This window comes from Vulpes lagopus, chromosome 18, assembly GCF_018345385.1.
Source record: "Vulpes lagopus strain Blue_001 chromosome 18, ASM1834538v1, whole genome shotgun sequence".
Classification (NCBI taxonomy): Eukaryota; Metazoa; Chordata; class Mammalia; order Carnivora; family Canidae; genus Vulpes; species Vulpes lagopus.
This window is the reverse complement of record NC_054841.1, coordinates 43,063,859-43,077,429: the sequence shown is the minus strand read 5'-3', so window position 1 is coordinate 43,077,429 and position 13,571 is coordinate 43,063,859. Positions and strand designations below refer to the sequence as shown.

General features: G+C 40.6%; 1 protein-coding gene across 2 annotated transcripts; it reads left to right on the top strand.

The window, feature by feature from the left end:
• Positions 1–3,375: 3,375 nt before the first annotated feature.
• On the top strand, positions 3,376–11,425 carry RBBP9 (RB binding protein 9, serine hydrolase). 2 transcript variants are annotated; one of them, XM_041732593.1, is made up of 5 exons: positions 3,388–4,151; positions 5,353–5,395; positions 6,185–6,290; positions 8,961–9,046; positions 9,459–11,425. In XM_041732593.1, the coding sequence occupies exons 1-5, from the start codon at positions 4,053–4,055 to the stop codon at positions 9,683–9,685; spliced, it is 561 nt and encodes a 186-aa protein (XP_041588527.1). In that variant the 5' UTR covers positions 3,388–4,052; the 3' UTR covers positions 9,686–11,425. The 2 variants fall into 2 exon arrangements, with proteins under 2 accessions (XP_041588526.1, XP_041588527.1); XM_041732592.1 differs by lacking the exon at positions 5,353–5,395 and having other exon boundaries at positions 3,376–4,151.
• The last annotated feature ends 2,146 nt before the right edge of the window (positions 11,426–13,571 follow it).

Sequence of the window (13,571 nt, the reverse complement as noted above, 5' to 3'; positions counted from 1 at the left end):
GAGGTGGGATCACAGAGATCTACTCATCTTGCCGCTGCCCAAGACACGAAAGTCCCTTTGGTAAATTATTTGTTGTCAAGCTGGACTTATCAGGTTTTTTCTTTGGTCTTGGGGCTCTTAAGCCTTTGGAGATAGTTTTGCATATACCACCCTTAGATGCAGAGAGGAATCAGAAGAACAGCCCTTGCTAAATTTCTTCCAGTTTACTATCCTTAGCTCATATCCTTTTGTCCTTTGCATTTGCCTCACAGCCTACCACTCTTCACAAAAACAATCTGGTTAAACTGCTTTGTTGGGTTTTCATTTCCTTATGAAGGCTTTCATGTCATGTAAAACATACTTAAAAACTAATTTGTATGCTTTTCTTTTGTTCATCTGTCTTTTGTTTCAGAGCCCCAGCCAAGAACCTAGAAGGGTAGAAGGAAAGATATTTTTTTTCCCTTGTGTTTCTGACACCCCAGTCCTGAAACTGATAATGAATCACTTGGTCTTGTTGATTTTTTTATTCTAAATATTTCTCAATTCCACCTACCTATTTTGTTCAAGCCCTCATTCTCCTTCACTGAATTACTACAACGGCCTCCCAAATGATCTCCCTGTCCAGATTTTGTCAAACCCCAATCTCACTTTGGTTGCCAGATAGATTTTTCAGAGTTACACATCTGACCCAGACCTTCCCTTGTTTAAAACTCTGGATTTTCCCCACTCACGGAATAAAGTAGATGTCCCATCTTGCTGTACAAGGGCCTCCATGATATACTTACCTCAATCCTACAGCACTGAACCAATTGTCTCTCCCAGCCTATGTGTGCTGTGTCTCATCTCTGTGCCCTTGTGCACACCCTCCTCATTGCTAAGAACCATCTGGTTTTTGTGGGGAACAAAGGCAAAAGGAAAAAATTAAATTTCCTTACTACTTTCAGCCCATTGTCAAGTCCCTGAAACAGAGAGAATGACCTCCTCTAGGAGCTCAGCTGCCTTGATGTTAATACTTTACTAAGGGCAAAAGGCAATCTTAGTTTAACATTACCCCAATTTCCAGGATCCTTTAACATATAAAGATTCCTTTGGAAACTCCCTTTATCTCTACCCTCAAGATCTATGTTAGCAATCATCCTCCAAGCCTATGGCCCACTGATAAACATCTGAAGGGCCTTATGACTAGGGTTTTAGTAGACCGTAATAAATGACTTTTTCCTAACAATAGCTCCTAGCCCCTTCAGGGTCTTGGAAAACTTGCTTCCAAAATTCCTTGGAATTTAAGTTATCCCTAACCTCCTCCCAACTTGAAAGTATAAAATCACTTGCTTCCAAAATTCCTTGGAGTTTAAGTTATCCCTAACCTCCTCCCAACTTGAAAGTATAAAATCACTTGCTCCTTACAATCCCAGGGCAGCTCTTTCTGTCCACAGGTTCTGTCACTGTGCTTTAATAAAACTACTTGTTTGCACTGAAGACATTTCAAGAATTCTTTCTTGACTCTTTGGTCTGAACCCCAACAATTTCACATCAACGGTCACCTCCTTTCTTTTCCCACTTAGCTCCCATGTGTCCTTCAAGACTCCAAAGAAGCTCTCCTTATATTTTCCTTTCTTCTTATTGGTAAAAACAAGAATGCTATGTGAAGGAAATAGAAAATGGACCACAGAAGAAGGTAGAATGCCTCGACAGTGAGTTTGGAGAATCAGAGACAAACTGCCTAAAGAAGAGATTATGACCTAAAAAAAAAAAGTTCAGGCAAAGGAAGGTGATTCAGGGGAGCCTGGATGGCTCAGTCAGTTAAGCATCTGCCTTTGGCTCAGGTCATCCTCCCTGTATTGGGATGGAGCCTGCTTCTCCCTCTCCCTCTGCCTGCCACTCCCCCTGCTTGTACTCACTCTCACTGTCAAATAAATAAATAAATAAAATCTTTTTTAAAAACCTTAAAAAATAAACAAAAACAAAAAGTAAGGCGATTCAGAAAGAGAGCCATAGAGGCTGATGGCTGAGTCTCTCAGAAAAATGAAAAAGGGGGAGGAGGGTGGGCAGGTGCCTGGCTGCCTCAGTTGGTAGAGCATTTGACTCTTGATCTTGGGGTCATGAGTTCAAGCCCCATGTTGGGTGTAGAGATTACTCAAAATCTTTAAAAAAAAAAGAAAAATGAAAGCAGCCTTGTCAAGTTCTTAAGAATGGTTCTTTCAATATTAGCAAACGATGTACCAGACATAAATGTACATTTTCATTTTTTTAAATCATAAAAGTTAGTTTTGAAATCAAGCTATTTCTTCTTTGATAACAACAAGCTCAGAAAATGCTTGCCCAAGAGATAGAAAGTAGAAAAGAAAACAAGTTGGATTTATGTGTAAGTACATAATCTGCAATCATTAGTGACAAAAATAATCTAAGAAAGATGAAAGTTGAGGCCATTACCTTTTTTTTTCTCCTCAAAGGAAGAGTCAACTACCTTGTGAGTGTGAAGAAATACAAATCTTAAAACAAATCTTGAGGAAGGATAGATCCTTTTTCACCCCATGGTTCCTGTTAAAGGAGTGTCATTGTTTATTGAACTAAAAAGCACTAAACAAGCAATCTCTAGGCTACAGAATGCCTCTGCTTGTTTTAATTTATATTTAAATTTTAAACAGCTTCATTGAGGTATAACTGACACACAGTAAGCTGCACATATTTACAGTATACAATATGTAAGTTTTGGCGTCTATCACCAAAATCAGGATAATGAGCCTGGTTAAGGTTTCCTTGTGTTTCTGGTATTTTCCACATTTTAAATAAGTGGAGTTGATATGGTATGTACTCTTGTTTTTGTCTGGCATATTTCACTCAACATAATTATTTTAAGATTGATCTATGGTGTTGTGTGTCTTAGTTATTCCTTCTGAAGTGAATAAGGTTACATTTAAAATTCAATAATACTGAACTTTTAGAGAAAATTCAGAGTTTAAGGCCCAAGAAGAAAGAGTATGTCTGGCTCTTCCTAAAGAATGTGGTTGTGCGGTAGTGTATCTTTGATCATCTGCTTGTGTCTGTTCAAAAAATAAATTGCCCAGGATAGGAATGCTTGGGTGGCTCAGTCAGTTAAGGGGCTGATTTCAGCTCAGGTCATGAACCTGCAGTCTTCAGGTGGAGCCTCATGTGGGGCTCCCTGCTCAGCGGAGAGTCTGTTCCTCCTTCTCCCTCTGCCTCTCCCCCTACTTGTGCTTGCTCTCTCTCTCAAATAGAGAAAAAAAAAATCTTAAAAAAAAAATAAATAAAAGGGGGCACCTGAGTGGCTCAGTGGTTGAGCATCTGCCTTTAGCTCAGGTAGTGATCCTGGGGTCTTTGGATGGAGTCCCACATCGGCCTCTCTGCAGGAAGCCTGCTTCTCCCTCTGCCTAGGTCTCTGCCTCACTCTCTGTCTCTCATGAATAAAGTCTTAAAAAAATAAATTGGATATATCTATGAGGTATGACAGGTTCCTAAAATTTCAGGACTACAATATTATAATAGGTAAACTGCTTCATTGCTACCTCAGTTTCCATCGTCTCTAAATCGATTAAGATAATATTATCCATGTGCCCTACACCACTGGTGATACCTTTTAAAAGGACAGCATTTAGAGCAATGAAAAACAATAACCAGGGCTGACGGTAAGTATGTACTAATAACTGTTTTGAAATTAAAAGGAAAAGTAATAAGAATTCCGAGAGTCCTCGACTCATAAATAGGTTATTTCTGTATTTTTGGAACTAAAAACACACTGTCCTATAGAAATATATCACAATTATAGTATAGAGAGAACATATTCTAGGCGTGTCACAGCCTATCCTAAATAAGGTGGGGAAGGGACGAGAACGCTAGTAAGAGGCAAGTGAAGAGCGATTCACATCTTTTTGCTGGAAATAGTTAAGTTTGCTTTAGCGGCCTGGTAAGCTAAGAACTGCGGGTCAAGGAGCCGGCCCACCGGCGCCCCAGAACTACAATTCCCAGAATGCCTCGGTGCGGCTCCGCAGCGTGTGCCGTCTGGGGCTCCCGGACGAGAGACTCGGCTGCTGGGCGACGCTGGATCCTCTGCGCTCATGGCTCTCCCAAGCAAGGCAGTTATTGTTCCCGGGAACGGAGGCGGGGATGTGGCCACCCACGGCTGGTACGGCTGGGTGAAGAAGGGGCTGGAGCAGGTAAGAGACGCGCCTGGCTGCGCTGGGAGGTCTGGAGCCGGAAGGGACGGAGGACTGAAGTTTGCACGTGTGTCCACCAGCCCCCACCCCCCAACACACTCCCTGCAGCAGAGCCCTCTGTGTTTTCATTCCTCTTCCTGGACCCTGTCTCAAACTCGAGAGCTAGTGGTCGGAATTTTGGTGGATGAAACAGCCTGGAAGACTTCTCTGAGAGCTCAGTCGTGAGGGTACAAAGCACCACCTCCTAGAGCCCCCTCCGTCTCCCTGCATCTGCTGCTGGTTCAGATTTGCCACGTGCTAGATGATTGTACATCTTGCTGCTCTGCTCCCTGCCTCAGATCGAAAAAAAAAAGTCAATATGTAATATTTAATATACAAAAACGATGTAACATATGTAAATTATGAAGTATAATAGGAGTACCTGAGGCACCATCACCAAACTAAAATCTGTAACATTAACAATACCTTCGAAGCCACATGTATGCCCCTCATCCCATATCCCTACCATCCTGAACTTTTTTTCATTTGCTCGCCTTTTAAAAATGAACACACTTTTGCAACTGTGTGTACTTCAAACAGTATAATTTGGCTTCTTTGTGAGCTTTATAAAAGTAATGTCCAACTGTAGTTGTCTTGTTTTTTAACCTTTTCCATAACCAGGCAATAGGACTGCTTTCTGGGTTGCCATGCTCTAGAGCTCTAGAGTACATTTCTAGAATAAAATTCCAGGGTTAGGCCTGAAAACCAAGGCCAGAGCTACAAACCAGAAAGATCAGGGCTGAAGCTGTCCAAGAGGGTAGGATCTCCAACTTTCTGTACCACGTTTCTGTACCATGTTTTACCTCTTCCTAGTGCACAGTCTGACACCAGGTCAGTTTGTCTAGAATGCATTTATTCTGCATTCTGATGCCTCTATAGATATGTGCCTACAGCCTCAAACAGATGTACAAATGCAGATATAGGCCTCTGTATATAGAGACCGACAGAGCTGGCTAGAGAACTACAGACAGAAGGAGTTTATTGGGAGGGATTGTCTATTCATATGTAATCCTATGACACTTAACCAACACTTCATTTCATGGTATAAGCAAATACTTACTGAATTGATAAAGATTGTATCAGGTGTCTCATTTTTTATTAGCAAAGTATTAATTGTAATTAAGCTCTTTATTATAGCTTTTCCCTCCCCCCCATATTATAGATACCTGGTTTCCAGTGTTTGGCTAAAAACATGCCTGACCCAAGTAAGTTTTAAATGTGTTTTTAAATAGCCTTATCTTGTTGGGTTTTGATTTCACCGGTTTCCTGATAGAGAACAGGATTATCAAGGTAAAGAGGCCAAGGGGAATATATACCTAAGAATGAATGATGGCAAGTAGTTTGAGGGAAAGAGTATAAACTCAAAAAAATTGTAGAAAATTCTAGTAAGGATCAAGAAAAGCATCTAGGCTTGGTAAAATTGAATTTTCAACTTTGCAAGCAACTTGACTTTCCCTAAGTCAACAGATATTTTCAAGCAAAATTTATAAATGTCTCATGTGAGACAGAGATATGATGAAACTTTATAGCACCTATATGAGATTGGAATATTTCAAAATGTAACACTGCCACTTTTGTTCTATGCCCATGATTTGTGTCGGGAATTTTCTCTTTGGAAAGAAAGAATATATAGGCATGTGAATTTGAGAATGTTGTCTAGAGTTTTTTTCTTGAGTTTGAAAGTTTACATTAAAGCTTCAGAATTATGTTTTTATTATTATTTCAGTATTTTCTTACAAGAACATGGTGAGAAATAAAAGCAAAACCAGATAGGTAGGTAGAAAGAGAGAGAAACACCAAACTGTAGATTTGAGTCTTTCAAACAGCAACACATGAATCGTTGGCTCTGTTAAAACAGCTCCATCTCCCATTTGGTCCTGTAGTTCCTAATCTGAGAAGTACTGTATAGTCATCAGTTAGAAGGGGGGTGGGGGGACAGCATTAGACAGGACTGTCCCTGTCAAATGATACTGTCTCTTTACCCCAAATCTTAGTTACAGCTCGAGAGAGCCTCTGGCTGCCCTTCATGGAGATGGAGCTGCACTGTGATGAGAAGACTGTCATCATAGGCCACAGTTCTGGGGCCATTGCAGCCATGAGGTGCGATCCTCGCTGATCCCCCTTCCCCACCCCCTGTGTGGGCTCCAAGTGGTTCCAGACCTCATTGCAGTTCCTTGAACATGCCAAGTTTACGTGCCTTAGGCCTGTGCTTGCCACCGTTCAGCTTGGGATACTCTGTCCTAGATACTTGTATTGCTTTCTTGTCTTTAAGTCTCTACTCGAATGTCTCTTTCCACTGAGGCCTACTCTAATCATTTCCGCTGAAGCCGCAACTTCCCTCCATTGGGACTTTTTCAATGACACTGAAACCTCAGTGCCTAGAAGAGTGTTTACCCTACCCCCCCCCCCCCGCCCCCATCCTTAGGATTCATGGCAGGTTCCTGATGTTCTTGGTTAGAACTTCATGTCTCTCCCTATAGACCTATAAGGCCTAGAGGATGACTTAGCTGGCTGAATAAGCATATTAGGTTTGGGTTTCTTAAGTATTTGCTAGGCTGGATGACAAAGGAAGTTTTTTTTTTTTTTTAAGATTTTATTTATTCATGACAGAGAGAGAGAGAGAGAGAGAGAGAGAGAGAGAGATTGGCAGAGACACAGGCAGAGGGAGAAGCAGGCTCCATGCAGGGAGCCCGACATGGGACTCGATCCCCGGTCACCAGGATCACACCCCAGGCTGAAGGCGGTGCTAAACTGCTGGGCCATCGGGGCTGCCCAGGAATGTAGTTTTTTGTAGCCTCTTGTCCCAATCAGTCACTCATGGTGTCCTATGAATTGCATGTCAGAGAACCTTGCCAGATTCCATAACCTTTCTGCCACACCATTCTAAGCTATGAGATAATGCTTTCCAATGTGGAGCTACAGAATTTCTCAGTACAGTCTTAGTGTTTATAAGCTGCTAGGGGTTGTCTGGAAAATGGAGAAATCCCATTTTACTGAAATTTGTACCAACTCAAGGCCAGATGAGTTTTTCTCAGGCCACTGGCTACCAAAGATGTGGCTTTTTTGTAAAGATCCCTGGAACTTAGCACAGGATCATCCATAGCCTTCTAAAAATTAACTTCTAAAGGTAAGGTAAGCAAGGAGAAAATAGATGCCAAAACTATGACGTATAAGATTGTCAGGGAACAGGATATTGATAGTCACAGAGAACCACCCCCCAGATAATTTACTAATCAAAAGGGGACAATTGCATCTTTACAATGGATATCTGATAGCTATCACTTTTAAGCAAGCACAATCTCACCAATAAAGGGACACTGGCATTGTGCATCTCTGATATGATGGAGTGGGAAGGACACATTGCCTATGTGGTATTCTTGCCCAAAATGTTTAACCTCTGATCACAAGGAAACAAATTCTGTTTAGGGATGATGTATAAGACAACTGGCTTAAACTCTTAAAAAATGTCAATGTCATTTAAAACAAAAAATTTAAAAGTAACTAGAGAGTCCTGAGAACCAAATGCAGTACATGATCTTCAATCTAGGATTGAAAAGCAGTTTTAAAGAACATTCTTGGTACAACGGGGGTAAAATGAATACAGATAGTATTACTGTCTGCATGTTGAATGTACTAGCTCTAATAATGGCACTGTGGATATTTGAGACTACTTTGTTCTTAGGGGATACATTTGTGTAGATATAAAGTGAATGAATCTAGGTGCTTCTTGTTCCCCTAAGGTTTCTGTAGGTTTGAAATTTTTCAAAACAAGTAGTTGGGTAAAAGTTAAGGCCAAAAACAAAATACCAACCCTAAATCTTTCCTGGCACAAAGGCTTCTTGAAACTATTACCACTTCACATCTTTCCCTAGCCTCGTCTTTGTTCCCTAGAACAAAGTTCCCCTAGAGGGAACCTTCTACAAAAAGGTAGCTGAGTGTCTGCTTGCCAGGCTCTGTACTGCGCACTTTGTGACCAGGGTCACAAAGATCAAGAAGGTTCACAACTGCCTTGAAGGAGCTGAGGGTTTATTGGGGAAGATAGGTATAATATGACACAAATGAGTACTACAGTGCAATGTGGAGTGTGTGGCAAAAGAGGTACATTTCCACCATGGTACAGTAGTTCTTAAAATATGGTTAACAGATCACTTGCATTTGTCATATGGGTTGGAAGGGGGCGAGGTCATGCCTTAAAATGCAGATTCCTGGGCTTCCTACCAACCCTCTGAATCAGATGCTCTCTGGGACTGAATCTACAGGTTAACCAACCAAGCGATGCTGATGGATACTGAAGGTAGGTTAATAGGCACATCAAAGAAAATGATTACACTTATGTATTTTTGGAAAAGATCACCAAAGAGGTTTGGACCACCTTGAAAAATGAGTAGTAGCTCATCAAGTAGCCAAGGGTAAGCCATTAACCATTGGCTTATAGTTCTACAGTTTCTTTACTATTGTTCATATTAAACTAAACAGCTGGGGGATCCACCGCTGGGTGGCTCAGCGGTTTGCCGCCTGCCTTTGGTCCAGGGCGCAGTCCTGGAGTCTTGGGATCAAGTCCTGCGTTGGGCTCCTGGCATGGAGCCTGCTTCTCCCTCTGCCTGTGTCTCTGCCTCTCTCTCTTTACGTCTATCATAAATAAATTTAAAAATACCAAACAAATCTAAAAAAACTTAACAGCTGATAGCACCTGCCTTTTGTAAGCTGAATCAGGTATTTTCTAACAGATTTAACATTAAGTGTTAGCTGACATTATTTCTCTTTCTCCAGGTATGCAGAAACACACCGAGTTTATGCTATTGTGCTAGTGTCTGCATACACCTCCGACTTGGGGGATGAAAATGAGCGGGCCAGTGGTAAGTTTGAAGGCAGAAACCAATACAGACAAGCCTTTCCTCTAGTCACAGGGCTGCCTGTTCAGATTAAAGAGCACTGGCTTTTGGATAGGCCAAAAACAAACACCTCTAGTAGCATATGAGAAACATTTACTGCCCTTTAGATAAAAATTAGGTCCTTTGAGAGGTGATATACCACTTCCTAATGAACTCTAGAGGCCTGATTTGATCTGAGCCATGTACTCCCGTTCACAAGTAGCTATGGTATAAAGCTCTACAGATTTGCAAACTAAAGGACTTCTCACACTTAGGCTTTGATTCTTTGTGTCTTCTGCTATGGTCCTTGCTAGATATTTTATAATGGCTAGAATGGAAATGATCCATGGGCAGTAACAGGTCATATATATATATATATTTTTTTTTTTTCCCATAGGATACTTCAACCGTCCCTGGCAGTGGGAGAGGATCAAAGCCAACTGCCCTCACATTGTGCAGTTTGGCTCCACTGATGATCCTTTCCTTCCCTGGAAGGAACAACAAGAAGTGGCTGATAGGCTGGAAGCCAAATTGTACAAATTCACTGACCGTGGCCACTTTCAGAACATGGAGTTTCATGAACTGATTAGTGTGATAAAGTCTATGCTGAAAGTACCAGCATAGAGAGGATGATTTCTGCTATTTTGCATTCCAGTATAGGGGTAGGGCAATTACCAGGTTATTAACAGATAAAAACAATCTGTTATCAGATTAGTGGACACATAAAAACAGATCAAATTAAGTTCTGAAAAACTTAGCTCAATGTTCAAATTAAGTTACAAACAGCATTTCCATTTTCCATAGGATCTATTATCTCACAAACTGCTATGAACAAAAGCAGTATTTTTCGTTTGATTTGGGACATAAGGACGGCTTAACTACCTTTGTCCAAAGTGAATAAACAAACGGACTCCAGGTTTCCTGATTCCCAGTCCAGACTAAAACGGAATAGTTTCGTGTATGTTGTAGGAGTGGTACTCTTCTTTGAAAGACACCTTTTCCTATTTTGAGGGGGAAAGAAAATGTGATTAAGGTCTAAGTGTTGGTTTTGAGCTCAAACCATTAGCTATTTTGAGCTGGCCCAGGACATTAAACCCAGACTAGGGCCTCCATCTTTGACACCCTGCCCCAGTCCTTCATGTTGAGGGAGAATGATCCATACAGATCTGAGGCAGGGGTCTACCAGGTCAGACAAGGGACCATAAGCCCAGCCTGTACATATACTTGAGCATAAGGCCAACCAGATGGGTGCTGGACCACAGTGGTGGGGATTAGGGCAATATGGGGAACTCTTGCCCTGTCTAAATTGTTGCCATGTGGGAAGGGGGCAGGTGTTGCCAATTTTATGATTTTTTTGAGGAAAAAACTTCATGTGGTGGTTTTTATATTTAAGGACTATACATATGTTTGTATACCCAGTTCCTATGTATAGGAGTTATGTCCAGTACATGTACATATGGATGATATAAGTTGGCAACAACAGTGTAAATAAAAAATTCACAAACAGTGCAAGACACAAAATCCAAACCATTTGTGACTTCTGCCATTAGGATTAACTTAGCCAGGTACTTAAAAGATTCTCTGTGAAGCCTGAGAAATGAACATAATGTCAGAGGATACAATCACAGGAACAATGTAGATGTTGTTACAAAATCTTAAGAATTTTTAAAAAGTCTTTCCGTATCTCAGATTTTGTTCTATAAAGAGTTCTACCTTTAACTTCCACAGTTCTCTTTTAAGCCTCATTTTACAATTTTTCTTCGGATCATATTCCCTCAAGAAAAAAAAAAAACCCACAAAGCTTTATTTCCCAACATTTTTTGGCTATTATGATCCCTAAGTATTGCCTCAAACAACTTTGCAGTGACTTCATACTTGATGTTGCAGAACCTGATGTTTGCTGCAAAGATGTGAATTCCCTGTTTATGTCTAAAGGAGATTCAAAACCATAATTTTAACCTGAAAAGTCTTGGTTTCCAAATATGCTCAAAGAAAAAAGTTAAAGACTCTCAACTTTTAATAGCAATTATCTTTAGGGAATGGCAATTTTAGATATGGTGTGGGATTTTAGATATGTGTGTTTTTATTTTGTACACCTGGGTATTATTTCAATTTGTTATAGTTAACATGTATGTATTACTTTTATAATTAAAAAAATTAAGAGTTGACATGTTAGTGAAAAGCAAATTAGAAAAATCAACTGAATAATAATTTTCTTAAAGAGGTGGTTTAGCAGTGATTTGACCAAGCCTGTAACCAAAGTTTGATTCTATTTGAATTATTTGGAATTAGCCATTGCTGTACTTAATCTTGGCCTTGTTTTCCTAATTCCTTTCTCAAAAAATTACACAGTTATACAAGTAACAGTTAATATTTTGTTGTCTTCTTCTGCCACAGAAAAGCAATGAATATATACGATTGAGAAATAATTTTGATATTCTTCATTCCTATAATTAATCTAGACCTGTATGATTGTTGAGTTGTACTCTCCAATATGGTAGCCAGTAACCACAGGCAGCTATAAAATTAAAAATTTAGTTCATTCACACACTAGCCACATTTCAAGTCTTAACAGCTACAAGTGACTACCTATTGAACAGCAGATACAGAATACTGTCATCATTATAAAAAGTTCGTGGGACAACAGTAGTCTAGGACATGTATTTTTTATTCTTCCCTTATCCACCATGTAATAATGGTTCAAAGTAAAAGTCACTTGACTTGAAATTACAGGACTCATTTACTCAGCTGATCACCATAAAAATCATGGCACCATAAAATTTACTCCTCACTAAACTAAACTCAGGAGTTTTATGGAAGAATCCTACATAAACTATCCATTTAAACCTATGAATCATGGTCTCTCATGATTATTGGACTCCCTATGGACCATTATTATTTTTTAAAAGATTTTGTTTATTTGAGAGAGAAAGATCATGAGTGGCAGCAGGGGAGGGCAGAGGGAGAATCCGACTCCCTGCTGAGCAGGGAGTCCAAAGTAGGGCTCCATCCCAGGACCTTGGGATCAGACTTGAGCCAAAGGCAGATGTTTAACCGACTGAGCCACCCAGGCGCCCCTTCTAGATGATTGTTAAGCAGAAGAGGGGCCCTGACAGGCTCTAGGGAATATTCTCAGGTAATCAAAATACGTTATACTAAATGGAAATCAACTGTAAGGATTAAGACTTCACACACAATTTGATTTTTTGGTGTCATGAGTCAATGGCCTCATAACTTGTTCTGGTCAAAGTTTACTTCTGGTGGGTAAATACCATTTAACTATATACCAACGGTGCTGTATATTTTAATTGCTCTCTTTTCTCCTTCAGTTGTTAATATTCAGAATGAAAGACATGCTGTGGGAAAAGCATTTAAAGGGTCTCTCTTCTGGTGAGTCAGGGAACTTTTGTTGTAGCCTTTGGTTTATACGCTTTAAGCATCAATCTTTGGCTATCGAGACAATGCAAAGTCTGTATTTAATACATGAACTGATTCCTTCTTCCCATCTACCTCTTCCCCAACCCAAGTTCAGTTTTGTCATAAAACTAGTGCCTCTGTGACGGGCCAGGTCCCAAGAAGGACGGATAATGTTCTTACTATTCCAGCCCTCACTAGGGGTGGAAGAGAAACCCTGAGTAGTTGCAGGCTCCCAGATTCTTTTCTATCTCCTATATATCCAGTACTTGAAATGATCTTTGTTTCAAAGTGCTAGTGTCATTGAACGCTGTTTCTTTCTTTTTTTTTTAGGATTTTATTTTTTCATGAGAGACACAGGCAGAGGGAGAAGCAGGCTCCCCATGGGGAGCCCAATGCAGGACTCGATCCCCAGACCAAGGATCATGCCCTGAACCAAAGGCAGATGATCAACCACTGATCAACCCAGGCATCCCTTGAATGGTGTTTCTACAGAGCTAGGCACAGACTACATCTGGTTCTTAGTTGGTTAATGAGCTGAGTTTTATTTTACTGATCCCCATTTAGCTCTAAATAACCCTTCTGATGGTTGCCAACTTGGGAGTATCTCCAAACTGGTGTTTGAACTCAGGCCTCAGGAGTAGCTGGCATTGAATTTCCTTCCCTTAGCCCCATGCTTTTGGCCTGGACACAGAAATCATTAAGTGGAGCTACAGAATGAAAATACAACTGAAATCCTAAAAAGCTAACTTCTGTGCAAGAATACATCCAATAACCTAGAATTGAAAGTACTATTAGAACTGAGAACAATTGGGGATCCCTGGGTGGCGCAGCGGTTTGGCGCCTGCCTTTGGCCCGGGGTGCGATCCTGGGGACCCGGGATCGAGTCCCACGTCGGGCTCCCGGTGCATGGAGCCTGCTTCTCCCTCTGCCTGTGTCTCTGCCTGTCTCTCTCTCTCTGTGTGACTATCATAAGTGAAAAAATAAAAAATAAAAACATTTAAGAACTGAGAACAATTATAATGGCTTTCTGATTAGACCAATTACATGATGATTTTGAAGAGAGTAAGGAAATAAATCTAAGATAAGATAAAAG

Bases quoted from the DNA above. Each gene is read 5' to 3' on its own strand.
- RBBP9 (XM_041732592.1), top strand. From the start codon at position 3,965: ATGCCTCGGTGCGGCTCCGCAGCGTGTGCCGTCTGGGGCTCCCGGACG. The intron at 4,152-6,184 runs GTAAGAGACGCG...CCCAAATCTTAG, and splicing joins TGAAGAAGGGGCTGGAGCAG to TTACAGCTCGAGAGAGCCTC. The intron at 9,047-9,458 runs GTAAGTTTGAAG...TTTTTCCCATAG, and splicing joins TGAAAATGAGCGGGCCAGTG to GATACTTCAACCGTCCCTGG.